The sequence below is a fragment of the Zingiber officinale genome, chromosome 2A, assembly GCF_018446385.1.
Source record: "Zingiber officinale cultivar Zhangliang chromosome 2A, Zo_v1.1, whole genome shotgun sequence".
In the NCBI taxonomy this organism is placed as follows: domain Eukaryota; kingdom Viridiplantae; phylum Streptophyta; class Magnoliopsida; order Zingiberales; family Zingiberaceae; genus Zingiber; species Zingiber officinale.
In genome coordinates this window covers 78279173-78299602 of record NC_055988.1, presented here as the reverse complement: position 1 = coordinate 78299602, position 20430 = coordinate 78279173, and the positions used below count along the sequence as shown (strand labels likewise).

General features: G+C 39.2%; 2 protein-coding genes across 3 annotated transcripts; both read left to right on the top strand.

Annotated features, from left to right (window-relative positions):
* Window positions 1-403: 403 nt before the first annotated feature.
* Window positions 404-2382, top strand: LOC122041287. The gene has a single exon (XM_042600926.1). The coding sequence runs from the start codon at window positions 526-528 to the stop codon at window positions 1795-1797; it is 1272 nt and encodes a 423-aa protein (XP_042456860.1). The 5' UTR covers window positions 404-525; the 3' UTR covers window positions 1798-2382.
* Window positions 2383-12759: 10377 nt separating this feature from the next.
* Window positions 12760-14204, top strand: LOC122039727 (BOI-related E3 ubiquitin-protein ligase 1-like). Of its 2 annotated transcripts, none has more exons than XM_042599193.1 (4): window positions 12760-12883; window positions 13036-13109; window positions 13185-13534; window positions 13614-14204. In XM_042599193.1, exons 1-4 carry the CDS (start codon window positions 12840-12842, stop codon window positions 14133-14135), a joined length of 990 nt encoding a protein of 329 aa, XP_042455127.1. In that variant the 5' UTR covers window positions 12760-12839; the 3' UTR covers window positions 14136-14204. The 2 variants fall into 2 exon arrangements, with proteins under 2 accessions (XP_042455127.1, XP_042455125.1); XM_042599191.1 differs by having other exon boundaries at window positions 13176-13534.
* Window positions 14205-20430: the final 6226 nt, after the last annotated feature.

Sequence of the window (20430 nt, the reverse complement as noted above, 5' to 3'; positions counted from 1 at the left end):
CCAAACGCACGCTAAAAGTATTATAATATGAGATTTTATGTCATAAACTTTATTATAAATCCCACCCTTACTACAGGGATAGAATTTATAATTTTTTTATAAATCAATCTTAAAATTTTAAAACCGATTTATATTTTCTTTAGAAGTGAGATCGCTAATGAAAAATAATAAAGATATTTCTTTAAAAGAGTGAGGTCGTAAATTAATTTTATATATAGTAATAAAATTATAAATAAAAATAACTAAATGGATAGTAAGGTTATAAAAATATCGTTTGAGAAGTTTATGATACGAGAGATTTCGAAAGGTTTGATGTTTTAATCCGACGATGAAAGGTTTTTTGTTTTTTTCTTTAACGGTTTATGACTGCGGGTTGATGTTCGGCTCCACGTGCCGCTGCAGTCGCGGCGCGAGTGCCAAAGCTGTAAACATAATTAATCGCTCCCTCACCCCAACTACCTTCCTCTTGATCGTCTCCTCGGTTTCGAAGCGGCGCGTGCGGGCGCGACGGTGAGACGAGGATCGATGGGCGACAGGGCGGCGGACTTACGGGACGGCATGCTGTGCCTGGACCACCCTTACCGGAGCAACCCCGGTGGGGTGTGCGCCTTCTGCCTCCAGGAAAAGCTGGGCAAGCTGGTTTCCTCCTCCAAGTCCACCCACTTCCTCCCCCTCCAGCATCCGCCTTCCACTTCTTCCTCCTCCTCCTCCTCGCCTACTGCCTCCCGCGCCGACCTCGCCGGCGGCGGGGTCGTAGGGCGCGACGGTGCGGCTGCCGGCCGCGGAACTAAGTTTCCTTTTCTAGCAGCTGGACACATCGAGAATAAAAAGAGCGACAGCAAGTTGGTCGCCGGTGGAACTACCCGCGCTACTGCTTCTGTCGCAGTGGCTAAGAATGGCGGTAGATTGGGTTTGAAACGGAGCAAGTCTGTGGCGCCGAGAAGGATCGGATCCTCCCTCGCACAGGTCGGCGATGGCGGTGGCCGCAGTAACGGAGAAACCGCAGCCGCCGTGGCAGACAGTCTTCGGAAGAAGAGTTTCTGGTCGTTTCTCTACCATTCTTCCGTCTTTTCTGCTTCCACCTCTTCTTCGGCGGCAAACGGCAACATTAACAGGCGTCGATCCACCTCGTCCTCTTCTGGCGGAGTGTGCGACGGAGATCCCACCAAGCAGCAGCCACCGCCACCGCCCCCTGCATTAGATAAGCTGGAAGCAACACACGGGACCCCCATCCAGCTGGGGCAAAACGGCGGCGGAAAGGATAGCCCAAGCGGCGTCCAGGCGTCGTCCTCATTCGGGCGGAAGGTGGTGAGATCCCGATCGGTAGGCTGCGGTAGCAGGAGCTTCTCCGGCGACTTCTTGGAGCGCATCTCCACCGGCCTCGGCGACTGCACGCTTCGCCGCGTCGAGTCCCAGCGCGAGGCCAAGCTCAAGAGCACCCTCCACATCGACACCGACGGCGACCCACACTGTCCAAGGATGAAGGAGAGGGTCAAGTGCGGTGGCCTCTTCGGCGGATTCGGAATGATGTCGTTCTACTGGCTCTCCGCAGCTGCCGCAGCACCCGACGAAGACTTCGACGGCGGCCTCAGAACCTCTGCCTCCACCCCGGGGGGCAGAGCAGGCGTCGCACCTCGCCGCCGCACCAGGAGCTGGGGCTTGGCCTTCCCCAGCCCAATGAGAGCCTTCCGGTCATATACCTCCACTTCCCGGTCAACGTCCAAGCTCATCTCCTCCATCAATGCCAGCAACAAGCTGGTCAACGGCGCCGCACCATTCCTCTCCGTTCGAAGCTAGCTCTTCAATCACCGCCCAACAATCCATCAAATTGAATTGTCTCCCTGTGTAACGTTCCGGCGAAAATGCAACGCGCCGCTGCCGCCGCCGCTCGTCTCCAGCCAGAGAGCGCACCTGGAGACTGTCGAGGGCGCAGTAACACACGCGTTGATGGCTCGCTGGGCGCTGCCACTGTTGGCGACCCTCTCGCTCCTGTTCGATGCAGCGGATCGAGTGGTGGTGGTGGTGGTGCGCTGCACGCGCTGCTTTGCCCTTTTCTCAGAGACAAAAGATCGTGCACTTTCTGAGCCCCTCGCGATATCGCATTAGAAAAATTGCAGGTGTCCTGAGCCCGCTGCTGCCTCCGTGACCGGGTCTACACTCTACCGCACTGCTCTTGCTGCCACTCTGCTTGTGTTTGTTTGTGAGAATTCTGTGCTTTAGGGTTTAAGATTTAGGGCAGTCAGCCGTGTTAAAGCTGATAGGCTCTTGTCTTAGCGGTGCATTCGATTATCCTCCTTCTTCCACCTATGTGACGCGGACACTTTCACGGTTTCACCTGTAATCCATGTAGCTCGAAGGCTCGATTAATTTTGAAGGTGGATAACTGCCCTTTTTTTTTTTTTTTTTTTTTTTAAGATTGGGTAAAAACAGGCATGCTTTATTTTAAGAATAGTAAAGAGGGCGTTCCATTTTAATATTTTATTAAAAGAATACCCTATCGTCTTATAATTTAATTATCCTCTATTATATTATTCTTATTATAATCTTTTTCTTATATTTTTCCCCCTAAATTATGAATCTCGAGTATACAATAATAATTATAATTTTGTAGCTATTATAATTATATAATAATTCAGAAATCATAGATGCTACAATATAGATATTTTTTTAACTAAAATTATTTCGAGTCTTCGAAAAGTTTTAAAGATGTTTTTGAATATGAAATTAGACAATTATGGGTTTCATCTCATGACCTGTTGTAGATCTTTGAATGAGTTTCATATATTGTAAATTCTGGATTCAACTCGAGTCAAAAATTATGACCATTCACAATTTAGAATTTAGCATTCACGTTAAAGCAGTTACGAAATCGTAGATGTAATAACTACATGGCAACTCAATTATAGCATCTACAAAATTGTAGTTGCAACACAGTTGTAACAATTACAGTTTTGTAGCTATTAAATGTGAATGTTAAACTCTAAACTTTGATAGGTCATAATTTTTAATTCGGGTTGAACCGCATGATACATAATATATCAAATCGAAACTCGTTCAGAGATCTACAATGTGTAAGTACCTCAGATTAGTTTTGATATAATCAACCGAATTAAGTTATGTCCTATGATGTTTTGATGTCTTGTGTCTAAGTGTGCAAGAGCTTAGCAATACAAGAAGTCGAGCGGAAGACGCGACGAATGAGAAGGTTGACACGAGAAGTGAGTCGACGGGCTCAGTGCATCCAAGAGCTTAGGAGTATTTTTAGTGAGCTTTTCAACTGCATTGAATTAACAACCAGGTTGTAATTAAGAATTCTTTAGGTTGTACTTTTAAGTCATTTCTTTTATGTTAATTATTTGTTTTTATTAATGTTGTGTCCTTGCTTAGTTCAAATAGCAAGAGATTTTTCTAACTTAATTTTCAGGGTTATTCACCCCCTCTAGCTGGCCTCACCTAAACCTATAAGTGGTATTAGAGTCAAGACACTTTAGAAGGACTAACCATCAACTAAAGCAACAAAATGATGGCCGAATCAAGCATTCATTCTCCAAAGTTCGAGGGAAAGTTCGCGCTATGGAAGGGTCGTATGGAGGTATTTTTGAAAATTGATTTTGAAATTCTTCTAACTATTAAATATAGTTTTGAAGTACCCAAGAACAAGGATGGAAAAGAAATGGAGGATTTCCTCTGGAACAAAAAGTAACAGATGGACTTCGTGGCCAACGACAAAGCAGAGTTCCATCTACTAAGCATTCTACTACCATAACAAGTCAATCGGATCGGAATCTACGAGTCAGCCAAAGAACTCTGGAGAAGTTCCTGGAGTTGCACGAAGGAAGCTCAGAGGCTAAGCTAGCGAAACAGGACCTGCTTCGGAATCAACTAACAAACCTCCTAATGGAAAAGGGTGAAACGATGGCTCAACTGAACACAAAAATCAAAGAACTGATCACTGGACTCAACAATCTCGGAGAAATGATAACGAATCAGGATTCAATAAGATATACTCTAAATGCATTCCTAAAAACACCCGAATGGACGTCGATAATAGGCGCCTATTACATTTCCAAGGACTTCGAAGTAAGTAACTTAGAAAATTTATTTTCTACTTTTGAAATACATAAGTCTAGATGTGCAAGTATAAGAAAGGACAAGGAGCTGAGCAACAACATCACCCTGAACACAAGGAAGGTTGAACTATATTCAGAGTTGTCCCTCGATGCAGATCAAGAAGTGTACATGATAAGAAAGTTCAAAAAGTTCTTTAAATCCGACAAGCTTAATAAGATACAAGCCAAGAAATATCCATGAGGTCAAAGAAAAATTAGATGCTATAACTGTAACGAAGAGGGACATTTAAAGAACAACTATCCAAGATTGAAAAACAAAGGGTCAAACAAGTCCAAACACAAAACCTCATGGTCACATGGGACGAAACATAATCATCTAAGTCCAAAATGTTAGGATCGGTTGAGCTAGAGGAGGGAGGGTGAATGGCTCACTTCGTTTTCTTGATCTTTGATTTTGCACAGTGAAAACTTGAAGTCAATGCTAACTCCGGTATTTACTTGGTATCCACCTCCTCAAGGAGGTGACTAGTCCAAGGATCCACGCCACTCACCACACTTCCACTATCCAAAAATCCTCCTTCTCGGAATCACACCGAAGGTGGAGAAACCTTACAACACTTACAATAATTCCTCTCCAAAAGGAAATAGCTCACACTCACTACAATGAGGAAGAGAAGAGATTTACAAACTTGAAATAGCTTCTTCCTTGTGGCGTGAGATTTGAAAGCTTGGAGAGATTGAGAGCTTTAACTTCCAAAGCTTGAGAGATCTTGAGCACTTCAAGGATTCTTCACACCAGAGCAATAGAACAGTATTTTTCGCTAATCGGTGCTTATTCCTCTTTCTTCCAGCGTTTTAAACATCAAGAAAACTAGTCGTTTCTCACACTGCCGTCGCCGTGAATCGATTGAGATTATGTCCCAATCGATTCACAAGTATCCGTTGGAAGCCATCGTGTCAAGATCAACGGTGCAGATTCTTTTATTTGACTTGGATCGATTGGGGCAGAGTTTGAATCAATTCAGCCACTTGCTCATAAAATCACAGCTTTGTGGATCGGCTGATCGATTCAATACCTTGAATCGATCGGTTGATCGATTCAGGATGATTCTGTGCTTCGCACAGAATGTTCACGGATCGATCGACCGATCGATTCAATACCTTGAATCGATCGGTTGATCGATTCAGGATGATTCTGTGCTTCGCACAGAATGTTCACGGATCGATCAACCGATCTATTCAATACCTTGAATCGATCGGCTGATCGATTCAGAAGAGTTCTGTGCTTCGCGCAGATCCTTTCCGATCGATCGGTCGATCGATTGACTTACCTTCAATCGATCGGCTGATCGATTCAAAGGCATTCTGCCTCACAGTCATGTCTGAATCGATTCACCAATCGATCTTTGATAGTGAGCCTAACACACATATAATCTTGTGACCTGCAGGAGCTTCTTTTGCCAAGAATCCGGTCCCCGACCTTCTCGGACTTCTCTTGCATCTGGTTTTCTGACCTGCAAGAAACCTTTTTACCAAGAATCCAGTCCTCGACCTTCTTGGACTTCTCTTGCATCTGGTCTTCCGACCTGCAAGAAACTCCTCCTGCAAACTCACAATGCATGTTAGTTCCAACGTATTAACTTAAACTTAAATAATTGTCAACACATTGAAACTTCCAGGGCATGATTGCACCAACACAAAAAAGAAGAATATGTCGTACTAGCAGTGATAGCCAATCACCAAGAATTAGATGACAAAAACAACCATGGAAGAAAACATCAATGAAGGGGGAGCTACAACTTCAGAAGACAACAACAATGAAGGGGGAGAGTCCAGCTTCAAATCAGACATGATAAATGAGATGTCTTCTACCTCCTAATCAGCTATATTCAGGTATGAAATTAATATCTAGATCCTTTCACAAGTTAAGGTTTAAATATGTAAAATTAAAAAAGGATAATATTGATCTCAAAGTAAAATTAGCAACAACATATCTATTAGAGCACTTTTACAAAATTAAAGAAGAAAATGATAAACGGCAAGAACAAATAAAAATCATGAAAAATACCATGTGTACTCCAAAAGGAGATTTCAGACATTATAGTGGACTTTTAGTATATTAGAAATCAGAGGGGCAAATTGTAAAAATGCCAAAAGATAGCATTTTGGAATTTTTTTTTAATAAATTATGTAGGTAGAAATTTATTTTGAATTTCTAAATCATGGTTAGCCTATTAAAATTAATTTCATATGCTTAGATTTATTTTTCTTGAATTATTAACATGTTGGATAAAATTAATTATTTCATATATCTTCTTTCATATTTTTACCCAATTTTTTTCTATGAAAAATGAAATTATTAAAAAAAATTAAATTTTTTTTTTGACCTTTATATTATTTTTTATAAATTTTCTAAAAAAAATAGATTTATAAAATTAAAATTAATTTTTGAAAATCTTAAATTTTTGTGATAAAATATTATGTTTTCTCTTGCTAGAAAATATTTCAAAAAAAAATTGATCGTTATATTAATTATTATGAATTTATTGTTACTAGAAAAAAATGTTTTTATAATAAAAAAATATTTTTACATACCTCCTCTCATAACCTCCGTAATTATGAGGTGGCATAGTGTGTCAGAGTTTATTTGACAAAACGCAATAATTATTCGAAAAATTTTTCTTTTAGCCACATGCATATCTTTTTTGTTGTTTATAGCTTCTGTTATTGCTAAAGTTGATGAGAGAATATGTTGTCATAAATGGTATGCTGATGGGAGATATGATGCTCCCCGGAGAAATTTTCAAAAGAATATTTTCTGATACATATGTGTTATTTTGATAGGTTGTTAGAATGTTATCTGCTAAATATCTCTCGACCGGTTCTTAATTGCAACTGCCTTTATTAAGTGGCTCGATTACATTCCGCATAGTCTACTCTGTTATATATTATACTATATGTATCTTGGTCAGACAGTAAGGACGACTACCTTTATACATGTCTCGACATTAAACTGCTCGGTTATGTTCTACACAGCATTAAGACCCTCGTTCGGAGAATAGTATAATGCCTTGGTCATATAAAAATCCATTTGAGAAATAATATGATGCCCTATGTTTTCTGCACGTTCATCATCTGACAACCTATATTTTGTTGGAAATCCATCTGAATAGTGATATGAGGATAAATATTTCAAAGCTAGTCAGCCTTATATTCAGCCGGGCATGCATAGAAAGATATGCAAGCCTCGGGGAAGGCGACCCATACTCTAACCAAACCTATAGCTGGTCGATTACAAGATGACTCGGACATCCTGGCTGTCCTGGAAGGTCGACCGCTTTAAAGTCCCGGTCGACTATTTGAATGATTGGACATGTTATCGTTTAGGTTAGAGTACTAGCTAGGTTCATATGCTTGACCAACTTAAGGGCTGGTTGACCACTACTCACCCGATTGTTACTCCGGTCGGGTTGAACCTAAGAGCCCTAATGTTGGGTGACTGACAAAGCCAAATGGAGGATATTCTCTTCCATTGACTTTGACTGTCATCTCACCTGCTGGGTCTGCTCATTACATCCTATATTATTATTATTATTATTATTATTATTATTATTATTATTATTATAATAAAAACATAATAATAATAATATTATTATTATTATTATTAAATAATATTTTATTTCATTTTTATTGTATCTTTATTAAACGTGTTAATTATAGTTCATAATATTTGATGTTGTTCCCTTGGATGGGTCTAGTGATTAACATATGAGGTGTTGTCACAATGAGGTCTGTGATTTAAATCTTGATAAAGTCAAGATAAATATTTTCTTTATGTATTAGTTACTATTCCAAAGACTAATAATTATTCATAATTTTTCTTCTCCGTATTGATTTTAGGACATATTGATAAACGTACTGGACGAACATATTCAATTTTTGAGATAATAATATTTATTGATGCCGAAGTAGAAAACGTGTTTCAACGTGACGGTAGAAATTCATCTCGTATTAAAGAGTGATGACGTCAAAATTTTCTTCTTGTGATGTAACTTTCTACATGGTTAATTATGCGAGAAATAATACGTATCAAAGGACTTATCTATATCTAAGTCACAAAGCCCTAAATAGTATAATAAGAAATTATAAACAACAGAGTAAAAGTAGATACTATATATAGCCTCCTCCCCTACCTTATATAGACGAGAAGGCCAAGCGACACTTCACGGAGAGAACTTCACGTCTTCACCTACATAGGTTTCATTGAAGGTCAAACTAACGGTAAGTCAAAAGGTCAATAGGTTAGATCGACTCCAAGTCAAGAAGTCGGCAGGAGGTCAAGCTAGCTTAGCAGGTCAATAAATCGGCGGGAGGTCAGACTAGCTCGGCAAGTTAGCAAGTCGGGAACTCACTTTAGCTCCATTTGATTCGGCCAAGTGTAACCTAGATATATAATAATTATTAGGGGTGTAATCGAGTCGAGTTGAGTTAAATTTTTAAATGTTTGAATTTAATTTGTTTATAATTGAGCCGGGTTCGAATTTTATTTAACGAATATATGCATGACGCACGAGTTTATTCGAACTTTTATCGAGATTAAATGAATTTAATAAATATAAATTATAATTTTAAATATTCATTAAAAATTAAATTATATATTTAAGAAAATAATAATATTCTTATTAAAATTTATAATTTTATTCTAATACATAAATTTAATATATTTTTAATATATTTGTCTATATGTTTAATAAGTAAAGTATAAAATTTATAAATTCAATATCAAAATTATTAATTTTTTTATTTAAAAATTGATTCATGAACTTAATGAACATATTCATGAGTTAATAAGTCGAATATTGTGAAACTTGAGCTTGATTTATTTATCTTAACGAGTCTTATTAAACGAACTCAAACGAACTTTTATCGAATCAAATTAACTTTGAATAATTCATGAACAATTTAATTTATTTACACCCCTAATAAATACTGAATAAGAAAATCGAGTTAGCTTGGGATTCTCATCTTGTTGACGTAGAAAGGTCGAAGACCAACTATATCATTGATATTTTATCTTTAATTAATATTATAGTATGATTATTTTGTTCTTGATCATTTTTTTCTCCGTATGTAAACCCAATCGGCCATGAGCCCATCAATTGTGAGCCTGTTAGCCTCCCTAGTCATATGTTCAAGCCTATCAATAATTTAGCTACGAGCTCACACGCTCCTCGCGAGCCACCCACCCATGAGTCAAACTCCCAAAGTCATTTTTTTTTTCATTTACAAAGTATAAACTTATAAGAGATAACATCCAGATATTTAATTTTTACGATAGGATATTTAATTTTTACGATAGATGTTATGGGATAAATCTCACATCAATAAAGATATTTTATATCATTTTTAAATCTATGATTTTTTTTCATATCTTTGTAATATAAAACTTTAATTATATTCTTAACAAGAAGAAATCTAGTTGCAACCCCATCCCTCCAAGAGACTTCCACTACATTGTCAGATATCTCCCGTAACAAGTGATAAATAATGACTTTAGCTATTAATTCAAATCAGCTATTCGTTTTCCATTGCATTCAATTTCAATTTTAACCTTACAAGATGATAGATAACTAGATCTTGAAATACATCGTATGATTTTATTTCGATATATAGTATTGCTTTTAATTCAATATTGCTTAAGAAATCAATCCATGTTTTTACCATCACAGCATAATTAAGGCTACTCTATTTCCTGTGTGTATTATTGGTTTAGATACATTAAGCAGCTGCCCATGATGCATGGTCTCGCTGGGGGTGAGCCTGTGTGAATCTGATCATCTTGACATGCTCCGAATTTTTCTACGAGCATCCGGTCATCTAGATCTGATTCATGTCTCCCCTTGAGCATCAGGTCCGTACGAACATCTTGTCACCCTGACCTGCTTTAGACCTCTCTACGAGTATCCGATCATTCTGACTTGTTCCAAACCCCCTCCCCTCAATGAACATTCAGTCACCTGACCTATTCCGGATCTCTCTGTGAGCATTTGGGCACTCTGACTTGTTCCCGGTCTCCCCATGAGCATCTAATGACTTTGACTTGCTCCGGCCTCCCTATGAGCATCCGAAGACACTCACCTGCTCTAGGTATCCCCGCGAGCATCCTGTCACTTTGACATGCTCCAGGTCTTCCCCATAAGCATCTAGTCATTCTAACTTGCTTCAGGCCTCTCTATGAGCATCCGATCATTCTAACAGATATCAGGTCTCGCCGTGAGCATCCAATCATTCAATAGACTCTAGGTCTCCCCGCAAACATCCGATTACCCTGTGCCTTCTCCGTAAGTATCTGCATCCGGTCATCTTGACCTACTCCAGGTCACCCTGCGAGTATCCGGTCATCCTGACCTGTCATGGGCCTTCCCCGCGAACATCTACATCTGATTACCTTGACCTGGGCCACCCCCGGCTTCGTTCAACACCATCTTATATAACATCTGATATGGACCATGACTCTGATATCATTTGTTGTGATCGAAGGAATATTCATATATCTCTACAATGATACGAGCCTAATAAGTCCTCATGACTTTATTTTTAAACTCTACCTAAAATATCTCATGCTAATGAACATATCTTACCTTCTTTGAAATTTATAATTTTTTCCATATTTTTTTAATGCGCGTCTTTAATTGTATCCCAACTAAATCTTTTAGGACCATAAATCAACACACAAAGCTGAGATAAATACCTCTCTTATGTGCTAGTCACTATTCCAAAGGTTAGTAGTCGCCCGTGATTTACCTCCTTCATGTTGGTCCTGGGACGGATTGGCGGAAGCGCTGGGGGTGAGCGTATTCGTCTTTTGACATAATAATTCATCCAATAAAAAAAATAAAAAGGACGAACTAATTATTAAAATATCAAATTTTTTTCCTTTTGAATAAAATAATATAAACATTTTTTCTTGGACTACAAAATAACTATAATTATAATTTAAACATATAAAAAATATTTTAAAAACAATTTAATCAGTAAATTTGATTTAAATAAATTAAATATGTTTAAAATCTCTTTAAAAACTGCCTTAGTAGCGCAATTGTCATTCAAGGAGTATTTGACGGTGTATTCTAGCTATTTAGAATCATTTTTGAGTGTATGTAGGAACAAGAATTTGATATTCTTCTTACTTCTATTTTTTTAAATTTTTTATTTATAATCTAAAATTAAAAATTGATATTTATTTTCTTAATAAATTTATCATTTTACATAATTACTACCACACTTTTACGATATTTATTTTTTAAATAATATTTTATATTTTTATTGAATTTATATTTCTAGAATTATATATATATATATTTGTGTATTTATATAAATTTTATCATTTTTTTATTTTTTATATATTTTCATTATAATTTTTTTTGATATAATATTTAAAATATAATAATAATTACATAAACGTGTATTAAAATTATATTTAGATGATAAAAAAGATTAATTTATATAGTTTACAGAAATTATTCTCATCTAACTAAAATTTAAGTTTAGAAATAATTATTTATTAAACATTCTAACTTTATTTTGTATTATTTTTTTTCTATTTCCAAACCCTTTATATTTTAACTTCTCAATAATTTCAAAATAATAATCTTTTTTAAATACTCCCTACAGTCACAATTATTATGGTAGTCATCAAATAATAATTAAATAATTTAAAATGATTTATTATTTCTAAACTGAAATTTGTCGAATTTAAAGAATATGAGCTAAGCTGATAAATTATTTTTTATATATAATATTTTTAATTAAGTTGAATTAAAAAGACGTTGTAGCAGTTCTTATTTGCTATAGTTTGGTAATAGCTATAATAACGTTTGAATAAAGATATTTTTGATGAACAAAATTTATGGTAGATTTTTTTTAAAAAATTTTTAAATGTAGAAGATGTTTTTTGTTTTGACAATTTTAATAATTAGAAATTAGAGTGGCACGTGTAAATTCTACACAAATAGACTAATATTTAGAAATATAGTTGAATCGAGTCGAGCTGAACTCTTAAATATTTGAGTTTAATTTATTTATAATCGAGCCAAGTTTAAATTTTATTTAACGAATATATTCATATCTTACAAGATTATTCAAACTTTTATCAAACCTAAACTAGATTAATAAGTATAAATTATAAATTTAAATATTAATTAAAAATTAAATTATATATTTAGAAAAAAATTAATTTATGAATTTAACTAATATATTCATGAATTAACGAATTGAATATTATGAAATTTGAACTTAATTTATTTATTTTAATAAATTTCATTAAACAAATTTAAATAAATTTTTATCAAATTAAATTTAAAATAATTCATAAATAATTTGATTCATTTACATCCTATGCCTATGATAGGAGCCGGTCTGCATATTTGGCCGATGTTGACCGTTTGTTCCCGCGGTTTAACTCTATGACAAGTAGACCGACACGGAAATGGCAAAGCTATGCCAATTGCGGTTTACGGATTTACTTTACTTGACCCAATTAAACCGGCCTAATAAAGGAAAAAAGGCAAAAAGGAAAAAGAATTAACCCACGCCGAGAGACTTCTTTTTTTTTTTTCTTAGCTGTCCTACGTGGGAACCTCCATTCTCGGTTCGTTTCACGGTCTATATATAGGAGGGCGGTGAGAGGGGGAAGCGGCTGAAGCGTCACGCCAGCTTGTGCGCTCTGTGGCTTGGGACGAAGAGCGGAGGGTTTTGGATCGGGCGGCAATGGCGGTGCACGCCGTGGGCTTCTCCTCCGATTTTGGGAATCGGTGAGTGATCGGTGTTTCTTCTTTGGTTTTGGCTTTGAATGGATCTGTTGCTCGCGGAGCGCTTTCTTTGGAGCTCTGTTGTGTCTCGATCTGGGGTTTGTGGCGCTGTGTGGATCTGATTTCTGATGAATCCATTTTTTGGTTCGTTTAGGGGGGGTGGATGAGCTCCAGATGCCGCAACAAGATCCTGGAAATCTTCTGCGACGCGGGGGGATTCTTGGCATCGGTGAGTGAGCGCCTGCTGTGGTCGAATTGTTGGGTTGTGCAATCAGTGATGGTATCTACGTTTTAGACGATGCAGGCAAGCAGCAGCAACCGCCGCAAGAATTCTGGATCGACCCAACGATGTTGGGCGAATGGCGGAGCGATCTCGGCTGCAATGCCTCGGTTTGCGGAAATTTGGAGCCGTCCGGCCGAAATCACGTGACAACTTCGCCGGTTTTCCCTTTCCCCGGTGCGGATACCTCCTCGGTGAAGGCTCCTGGAGCAGTACCCGGGATTCTTCCTCATAGTCGATTGCCGAAGTCCGGCACAACTTCAACCAGTGGGCGTCATGGGTTACCTTTGCCGCCTGTCTCGTCTTCTGCTCGCGATCTCGTTGCTGTTCTGTTTCAACAGAATCAGGAAATTAATGCATTCCTTTGCTTTCAGGTACTTTGATCTGCTAGTTTTTTTGTTGTTCGATGTTTGCGGTTTCTGAGTGCTAATGATTAACTTGTAACTATTGCAGAACGAGAGGATGCAGAACGAATTGGTGGAGATGCTCGATAGACATTCTCGAACTGTTCAGTCGGTGTTACGGCAGCAAGTTGCAAAGCGATTGATGGAGAAGGAAGCCGAGTTGCTGAGCGTTAAGCACCGGAATGAAGAGTTGGAGGAGAAGGTGCGACAGATAACCGAGGAAAACCAGTTCTGGTTCAACATGGCCAAGAACAGCGAAGTCATCGTGAGGAACCTCCAATCGAGCCTGGAACAAACTCTGCACCACGGCGACCTTAACAATCGTGTCGTCATGTTCCCGGCAGACGACGCGCATTCCTGCTGCTACGAAGAGGACTGCACCGCCGCGGCACCTGCAGCCGATGCCGGGAGTGCGAAATTGTGCACGACGTGCGGCGCGACGGACGTCTGCATCCTCTCGCTGCCGTGTCGCCACCTCTGCCTCTGCAAGGACTGCGCATCCCGCGCCGCCGCCTGCCCGGTCTGCGGCGCCACCGTGAACAATTTCCTGGAAGTCTTTGTTTGCCGATGAACCGCCCCCTGCTGCGGTTGCTGCCATTTCTGGTTTCTTTATTTTGGTGTTCTGGCAGTTCCTTCCGGCGCCTGTTCTTTGTTAATATCTTCCTTCCGCTTCCTATTTCCTCTGCCATCTCTCCTTTTTGTCGACCCATTTGTGAATTCTGTAATGTTCTTTCAACATTTTGATGTAATATCAACTTTCCCATCGAAAATCCCCCAAAATTGATATTTTTTTCTTTCTTTCTGTTATATTTACTTAATCAAATGAATTGAAAACTCAATCAGGGGCTCAGTGGGCGGGAAAACTTGCAGTTTGCAACCGCCATTATTGCCATGAAGAAGAAAGGCAAAACGAGGGCGTGGGGGCGTGGTGGTGAAGTAGAGATGACCGCGACCCTGCAGCACCATAATTGCTCCAACCAAGGGAGATTCGCACGCTAGGTCAGTATTTAATTTCATGTTTCTTTCAAGATTTGTTCGTTTCACAAGTCATTCCAATCCTTATCCTGCTCGCAATTACTCGTCCACAATGCATATTTTATGTTTCTTTGGTTGAAATGGCATATCGCTCATGATTCATTTAACCGATGCATCAAAACAAATTTGTTGTTATGCTGCCTTCAAAGTTCGCTTGCTTTTATGTTTTGGCTTGGTCGACCATGACAAAGAAGGGACCTTTATCTTTATCGGCTGGCCTTTGCACCAAACATTATTAAATCTCCCCAGTGACCTAGTCGTATTGCTGCCACAGTACTAGTGTACTACTGCACCCGAATAAAGTAGAAACTAGTGAAGAGTCTGATAGATGGGCAGGTGGAGGGTGATGAGGACGGACAAGGCCGAGATGATCCAAGTTGTCCTGTGCAGAAGATTTCTTCTGCCCCTTTTTCTCGGGGGTTGGTTCAGGCTCTTATCAAATCCCTTTGTCTCTGTCTGGATTAGATAACCCAGAAAATGCTATACAAATAGGCTGCCCTGCCCCCTCACCGTCAGTTGACTTGTCTTTCTTGTGCAGGAAGCTGGTAATTGCTTTCTTTCATCCGGTTAGGAACTTGTGATAGCGCTGCCTGCAAGGCACCGAGAATAAATGCTTTGTATGGAGATTGGAGCTGTGTCGAAATCTCAACCAGTTTTAGTGGGCACACTTATTTTTAAGGTGCAGGATGGGGGTCCCTTTCAGTACTATGGAAACAAGATTTGCGCTTTCCATGCCTTGAGGGAGGCCTCTGCGTAGGTCCCCTGAGAGGGACTGACAGGCATTTGGTGATGGAGATCTCATGGTGGATTGGGTGGGAGAGAAAGAATACCAATTAAAAGAAAAAGGGAGGATTAAAGAAAGCATAAAAGATGCTCCCCAGCAAGCACTCCTGTCGATCCTCTTTTGATCTTTTCTATACTTCCTTTCTTGGAATCACTGAATCAGTCCTCAAAGCAGAGGAAGAATGACGTGCATGGGAATTCGCAAGTTGGCATGAGATGCTCTATATCATATTTACCGAGTTCTTTCTTCCTTTGTCCAGGAACCAGATCCGTTCAAAAACATGGCCAGTTGTCGACGCTGCAGAAGAAGATTTATCCGTTAGATGAATCAGGATTAGTCGAGTGAAATCCTACGAGGCCTGTAGCTAAAAGGCTATGCAATGGACCCGGATTGCTCACATTTAGGTGTAGAGTGGTGATTGGATGATTGGATCCTATGAGTGGGCAACGCGCGATGCTTGGCTCGTAAAAGAAGACTTTGGCTAGTTGTGCTATTGTATGAACAGAGGAATCCAAGTGAGGCAGCAGGTCCACCCACCTACGATTTTGATGATTGCTCCACTCAGGGCACTTCACTGCTCCTAATTAATTGACTAGGAGAATGGTCAAAGTTCAGATGGCAATCTGGTCTAAACTCGAACACCGCACTTAGATCGAGTCAAATCAGCTGAATCATGATCGAGCTTGATCTGAGTCAGTCCAAGTCACATTGCAAATCAGCTACATCTTACGTTCTTGGGTAAAGAGAAAAAAAAGATACATCTTTGGCAATCCTAACCACCTCCTTCACTCACTGTACAAAGTAACGATGGCAGTATTCAGAGATATGGAACAACATTGGACATTTACTATCTTCACTTCGTTATTTCCTCCATTCAACTCTCTTTTCGAATCTGACTTAGAGTTTGCCTAGCCTAGCCAGAGTTTGCCTTGGCCTCCTAATTTTTTTCCCAGTCTCTTCAGTCAAAGTAGTTGGAGGATTTCCACCAGAGACCTTGCATTATTCGGCCCGACGAAAACTGATCCGATAGAAGTCGATCTAATGCGCCTCCGACCTATCTAAAGAACTTGTCCGTACATATATTGAAGAGTGAGTCCATCCTTCTCCATCGGATCATTTACTTAAATTCCTTAAGTACATTGAACATGCTAACCATCTTTATTGTTTCTAGTTTGTCCATTTGAATGAATAAAACTAGGTCTTATCCACGAGATGGTGTATCTGTTCCTTACCCTCACTCAACTTAAAGTTGCTTTCGGGCATTTCATTATCAACCACAGCGATCGCGCGCCCTCTCTCTCTCTCTCTCTCACTCTCACTGGCTGGCCGGCCTGTCTCTTTTGTCATGCTTGAGTCTGAAGAAATCTCGAAACCTCTGTTTTAAATGGGAGGCAGGACATGACCCACTCAGCGACCAGACCAGTGTCCTAAATCCATGGCCCTGGTCGATTGGCATTTTGCCAAACGCTGGCCAATTTTTTCAAACGTCAGACGAGGACCTGACCTGGAGACACAGCAACTAGCACCAGTGTCCGTCCTTCAAAGTCTTTGTCTAGTTGGCTTTCAAATTCAATGACCAAATGAGTACAATTTTGTCTCGATGGAATTTGGATCGACTGCAACGAAGGATGGTACCATGATGGTGGTTGCGATGCTACCTTTTCCAACTTAGAAAAAGAAAAAGGCCCTTGGTTATGGTTCCAGCTTTTGTTGATTGGTTGATGATAAGGATGATAAAACGTACTTAATTTTTTTTAAAAAAAAATTGGAAATCACAACTAACTGTTATATTTGTTAAAAAAATCATTTTTTTTTAAAAAAAAAAAACAAAAATCAACAGGACGTTTATTTTTTCCGAATTATGAAAGGGACCTTCAACTTTACTTTTTTATTTTATTTTTATTTTTATGTTCAATTATGTTATGATGTACATTTACCCTTTACCCTCCTAATTTTATCTCCCATTAAAATTCTAAATATGTTGGCCATATTATACCAACTACAGTTTTATAACAACTACATATATTATTATAGTAATTACGATTTCGTAATTGTTACATTGTATACTCAATCTGTTTAAAAATATTTACATTGTGACAGTTATGATTTTATATGTGTTATAACGCGAATTCAATCATATTCACCTACCATTCACATTGTAGCCATTACAATTTTATAACTGTTATAATGCGGATTTGACTTGCTCACTTAACAATTATATTATAATAGTTACGAAACTATAATTGCTATAATATGTGTAGTAGTTACAATTTTGTAATTGTTATAACGTGTTTGATTGATTTAGAATTTAGACTGAAGATTTAGACGGAGGATAATAATGGAAACTAGAGGATACGAGGATAAATGCACATGACTAAACAATGCTCTTTTGATTAAAAAAATAAAGTCGGACGATCGATTTGGAATGATTTGAAAAAAATGAGAGGTCTTTTTTTATGAAATTGTATATTGTTGGTGCAATTGTTCTCGAAGTAAGGTTGACCAATTTGACTAAGTTTGAATTGACTTGAGCTTAAATTTTGATGTTTAACAATATATGTGAGAGAAGTCGGGTTGGTTAAGGATGGACCACATATTTGATTGGGTAAGTCTTAACTGAAGTTAGGCAACGAAAAATCCTAATTGGAGGTTAAATAATGGGAAGTCATAGTAGGGCTAGATAATGAAGACCTAGTTGGGAACTAGGTAGTGGAAGTAGGGCTAGGCAGTGGAAGTCCTAGTGGGGCTAGATAGTGAAAGACCTAACTAAAGGTTAGACAATAAAAGTCCTTGCAGGGCTAGGTAAGGGAAAAGTCCAAGTGTGTCAAAGGTTGAACGGTCACTTGGTGATTACAAGTCTAACGGGAAGTTGATAAGGAAAAGGTCTAAATGGATCACAGAGGATCAAGCATTTGACACGAGACGATAAGTCCAAGTGGATCATGGAGGACCTAACACTTAGCATGAGATGAAAAGTCTAAGTGGGTTAAAGGTTGATTGAACTCTTGGTGAAGAAGCCTTGGTAGGTCAAGGGTGATCGTATGCTAGGCAGCGGGAAGTCTCAACAACTCACGGATGACTATAGGGTTGGACAAAAGAACTCTAAATTCGAATTTAGAGTTTATGGTTGGGCAATTGATTTGCCCAAGGCCATCAACCTAATTGATTGGGTGCTTTTTACAAAGCACAGTAAGACTCAGAATCGATTGACTAATCAATTAGACCTTATATTAATCGATTAGAGGTGTTTTTGTGTGAAAACGGTAGGGGTTTGGAATTGATTGGTAAATCAATTACCCTAAAGTCAACTGATTCAATTGGATAATCGATTAGAAGTTGATAATTGATTAGTATGACTCACCAATTGATTAGATAAGCGAAAAAGAGCCGTTCTTCTGCAAGTTTTTGAATGGTCATTTGAAGTAGCAATCAATTAGGAGTAAGACCAATCGATTAGGAGACGCAAATTAGTCCTAGAAAATGGTTTTCACAAAGGTTTGAAGGACATATAGCTAAAGTTAGTTCTTGTGTGTTTCGAGAAGAAGTGTTGCTGCATTTTTCATTACCAAGAGCAAATCTAAAGCAAGAAAAGAGCAAGCCACACAAGGTTCCTCATTGTAAATCCTAAAAGTCATTCTTGATTGTATTTTGTGTTTGTGTTTTTGTTTTCTTATTATATTCTCATGCTTGAGTTTGTACGAGACTTCACCGCCTCTGAGAGGGAGGTTTTCATAGTACATCTGTGAGAGTGAGGAGTTGACTTTTAGATTAGTCATCTTAAGGAGGTAGATATTAAGTAAAATCGAGATGTTAGTATTAGTTCAAGTTTTCTTGGTGCAAATCAATTTCAAAGAAGCGAAATGAGTTATTCACCCTCTCTAGCTCTCTACATGTCCTAACAAGTGTATCAGAGTGAGACCACTCTTCATCGGACTAGTCACCGGAAGGAGTAAAAAGCTAGAGGAAGAAGAAGAAGAGCCATAATTTCGACAACTCAAGAACTAATCATCAAGGGCCCTAATTATAGGGGATCGGTGGCCGGCTAGAAGGGGGGTTGGATAGACGGCGCCCCCAAATCTTTCGCTTCCTACGTATTCATTAGTGCGCAAGCGGAAATACAATAACAAATACTAATACGAATACAAATATAAACAAGAAAGAAATGCAAACCGCTAACACATTCGTTTACGTGGTTCGTAGATAACTTTCTCCTACTCCACGGCTGTCCGTAAGGTGGACGATCCCTCAATCCGTAGGTGGATTAGTCCCCGGAAGCTCCGGCTAGCTTAAACCTCCTTGTGGGTGGAGAAACCTCACCACAACACTCACTAAGAACACTTGGTTACAAGAGAAACCTTGAGCACTTAGTGACTACTAATTATGCTTTAACCAAGTCTAATTTCGTCACCTTGGCCAGCCATCCCCAAGCTCTTTCTTATAGAGCTTGGAACAAATTAACAAGCTGATTTGCCCGTTACCAGTCGACTGGTCTTTGCACCAGTCGACTGATGCCAGCCCAACGACACTCCAACGACTCTTTACCAGTCGACTGGTCCTTGCACCAGTCGACTGGTCCTTGCACCAGTCGATGGGTGCCTGGCCGTTCGAGCACAGAAGCTCTCTGTGCTCACCACCAGTCGACTGGTCCTAGTACCAGTCGACTGGTGCAACCTTAAACCTAGGGTTCCTATCCCGAGTACATTTCTCTCAGCACTTGGACCCTCACGGCTCACTTGACTCTTCTTTGCAGCCTTGATATCTTGCCTTCAAGCCTACTTCCTTTGACTCTCGTCCCTCGGATGCATCCAAGCCCGCGGCTCACCCCCAATGCCATCATTCGCGTATGCCTCGAAGTCGCTTCCCTCGGCCCTTGTTCTTGCTGCCTTGTCCACGGTCCCTCAGATGCATACAAGCACGTGGCTCATCCCCAATGCCATTCTTCACCGGACCCGAAGCCATCAACCTGAGTCACATGTGTATCATGCAGTCCTGCATAACTCAAGTACACATATCAAATACAAGGGTGTACCTAACTTAAACCCTTTGC

Coding starts and splice junctions, on each gene's coding strand:
- LOC122041287 (XM_042600926.1), top strand. CDS start 526: ATGGGCGACAGGGCGGCGGACTTACGGGACGGCATGCTGTGCCTGGAC.
- LOC122039727 (XM_042599191.1), top strand. CDS start 12,840: ATGGCGGTGCACGCCGTGGGCTTCTCCTCCGATTTTGGGAATCG. Junction 13,110..13,175: donor CGGGGGGATTCTTGGCATCG/GTGAGTGAGCGC, acceptor TCTACGTTTTAG/ACGATGCAGGCAAGCAGCAG. Junction 13,535..13,613: donor ATGCATTCCTTTGCTTTCAG/GTACTTTGATCT, acceptor TAACTATTGCAG/AACGAGAGGATGCAGAACGA.